At 58.8% G+C, this 2,497-nt stretch overlaps 1 protein-coding gene across 1 annotated transcript; it reads left to right on the top strand.

Annotated features, from left to right (window-relative positions):
* Nucleotides 1-472: 472 nt before the first annotated feature.
* On the top strand, nt 473-2,497 carry DICSQDRAFT_74300 (FabD/lysophospholipase-like protein; the record flags this gene model as incomplete). The annotated part of the gene is made up of 6 exons (XM_007371828.1): nt 473-1,314; nt 1,411-1,547; nt 1,606-1,763; nt 1,823-2,068; nt 2,127-2,171; nt 2,234-2,497. Coding segments are annotated over 6 exons (1,692 nt in total), but the record flags the coding sequence as incomplete, so codon positions are not given.

The following is a 2,497-nucleotide window of genomic DNA, read 5'->3' on the forward strand; positions in this document are numbered from 1 at the left end:
ACGCAACCATCGGTTCCGCCCTATGGGGCAACGCGGTAGCTGCCCTGAGAACCGTCTACCGCTCGTGAAGTCATGCCGAGCTCGTCAGCGCCGAAAGGCAGCCCAGGCGATGACAATTCCGTTCATGTCAGTCTGATACCTCTATACGCGTGGATAGCATTGTGCATGCGAGGTTCTTCCTACCAGCATGGATCTTCCTACCGCACACCGGGTCTTCGATAGATCCGCGTAAAGAACTTGTTTCCCCCGGTGAGTTGCAGTCAATGCCGGATTCCGACCGTTAATCGGATCGCATACGCATGCGATGTCGTTCCTGCCCGTGGGTATGGGAGCAGTTAGCTTTGATGCCACCTGTAGCAGGTATATATTGTCCACTTACAGCTTGCAGGTGAGTGCCATCCTCCGCGCGGGTGGCTCGCCCCAAAACACGTCCTGTAGCCCAGTCGCAAGCGAGGTCTTGGTCATAGTAGTCATGCGGGCGATCCTAACTCCTCTCACATTCTATCTGATCGCGTGCTCTCTTGGTCTAGGAGCCGCCGCGGAATCCGTCGCTGCGGTTGCATACACGCCGAGTGTGCAGGCCTGCCCCCCTCGTACCTCCCTCGTCCGCCAGACCGGTTCCAGTGCGCAGTCGCTTAGTGCGGGCGAAGCTGCATATGTATCGGGACGACAGCAAGTCGCCCTAAATGCTTGGAAGGGCTACCTCGCAAACGTCCAGGCCTATCTCAATACCTCGCAGTCGAATGCTTCGCTCCCACAATATGTCGACGACATCCTCTCAGGGTTGTTTGGAGTGGGGCCGCAGCCCAGGCTCGGGATCGCGACGAGCGGCGGCGGATATCGATCGGCCATCTTCGGCGCCGGGATCCTGAATGCGCTCGACGGCCGCAACCAGACGTCCGTTGAGGCGGGTACAGGAGGCGTCCTGCAGGCCGCGACGTACCTGTCAGGCTTGTCCGGCGGGTCCTGGCTCGTGTCCTCGCTTGCACAAGCGGACTTCCCCATGCTCCCGGAGCTCATCTTTGGGTCCTCGCCCTCCCAAACGAACGACGGTAACGCGAAGTTCGGCGGGTGGCTCGCGGACATGGACCTGCTCACCCCAGGGGGTGCGAACATCATCCGTGACGCGGAGTACCTTGTGGACATCGTCGACGAGGTATCCGGCAAGTTCTCCGCCGGCTTTCCGGTGACGGTGACGGACGTATGGGCGCGCGCGCTGTCCGGACACTTCGCGAACGGGACGACTGCGGCAAACTTTTTCGACGACAATCTCCCACATGGGGCTGGGATCACCTTCTCGTCGATCGTTTACGTGTGGGTACTAATTGTGCTGACTCTTGTTCCCATGCTCTGCGAAGAGCATGGAGGTGGTTCTCCGATGACCGCAGGCTCATGGACGTGTTTGTCTAGGTCGTCATTCGTGAATCACGAACAACCCTTCCCCATCGTGGTCGCCGACTCGCTCGTCAGCAGGACAAATGGCTCGGCTGTGACTGAGGATGGCGACCTGGTGCCCTTGACAAACCCCATCTACGAATTCAACCCATGTGAGTGCACACGGCTACGACGTGCTCCTTGCGCACGGGCTCACCATCCCTGCTTCAGTCGAGATGGGGACATATGATCCCCAGTTGGGAGCGTTCACTCCCATGCGCTTCCTTGGCTCGCCGCCGACGAACAGAAGCACGTGTGTGACTGGGTTTGACCAGCTTGCCTACATAGCAGGTACCTCTTCGAATGTGTTCAATGGACCTAATGTCACAGTGAGTTGTTTCCCATCAGACCGTTCAAACGCTATGCTGACTTCATGATGAAATGGAAGTCGGCGGTCCTTAGCATCATCGACAAGATCGTCAATTTTCTCGAGGAGACGTTCACTCAAACGGACGTCCGCCTCGACTCCGCGGCGGTCCCAAATGCCTTCTTTGGCGTGTCTCCCGCTACGTTTCCCGACTCGGACCAGACAGTGCTAACTCTGGTCGATGGAGGGGAAGACGGCGAGACGGACCCATTGCAGCCACTGCTCGTTCTGGCCCGTGGTGTCGACACGATTATCGCCATTGATGCGGTGAGTAGCTTGGCTGCATCTGACATCGACATTATGTCCTGAAAGGCTCTTTCCCCAGCCTGCGGACACCTCAGACAACTTCGCTGCAGGCCTCGACCTCATCGTGAGTGCTTCCGGCGCCCTCAGACCTCTGATGTAGCATCTCACCTTCGTATGCGCTCGAAGTCGACGCAAGCGCGAGTCCAGCTCTTCCCAGGAACGTACTTCTTCCCGCCCGTGCCGAACACCACGGACGTCTACCTCTCCCAAAATCTAACGCGTCGCCCGACGTTCTTCGGATGCAACAGCTCTGCGGCAAGCGACGAGCCTTTCGTCATATACATCGCGAACGGCGGACCGCCCCTCGGGCAAGCCCCGGTGACCAACACGCCCACGTTCCAGCTGGAGTACTCGAACGGCGAACTCGGGGCGATGTTGGACCAGACGTTC

The sequence above is a fragment of the Dichomitus squalens genome (assembly GCF_000275845.1).
Source record: "Dichomitus squalens LYAD-421 SS1 unplaced genomic scaffold DICSQscaffold_340, whole genome shotgun sequence".
Taxonomy (NCBI): domain Eukaryota; kingdom Fungi; phylum Basidiomycota; class Agaricomycetes; order Polyporales; family Polyporaceae; genus Dichomitus; species Dichomitus squalens.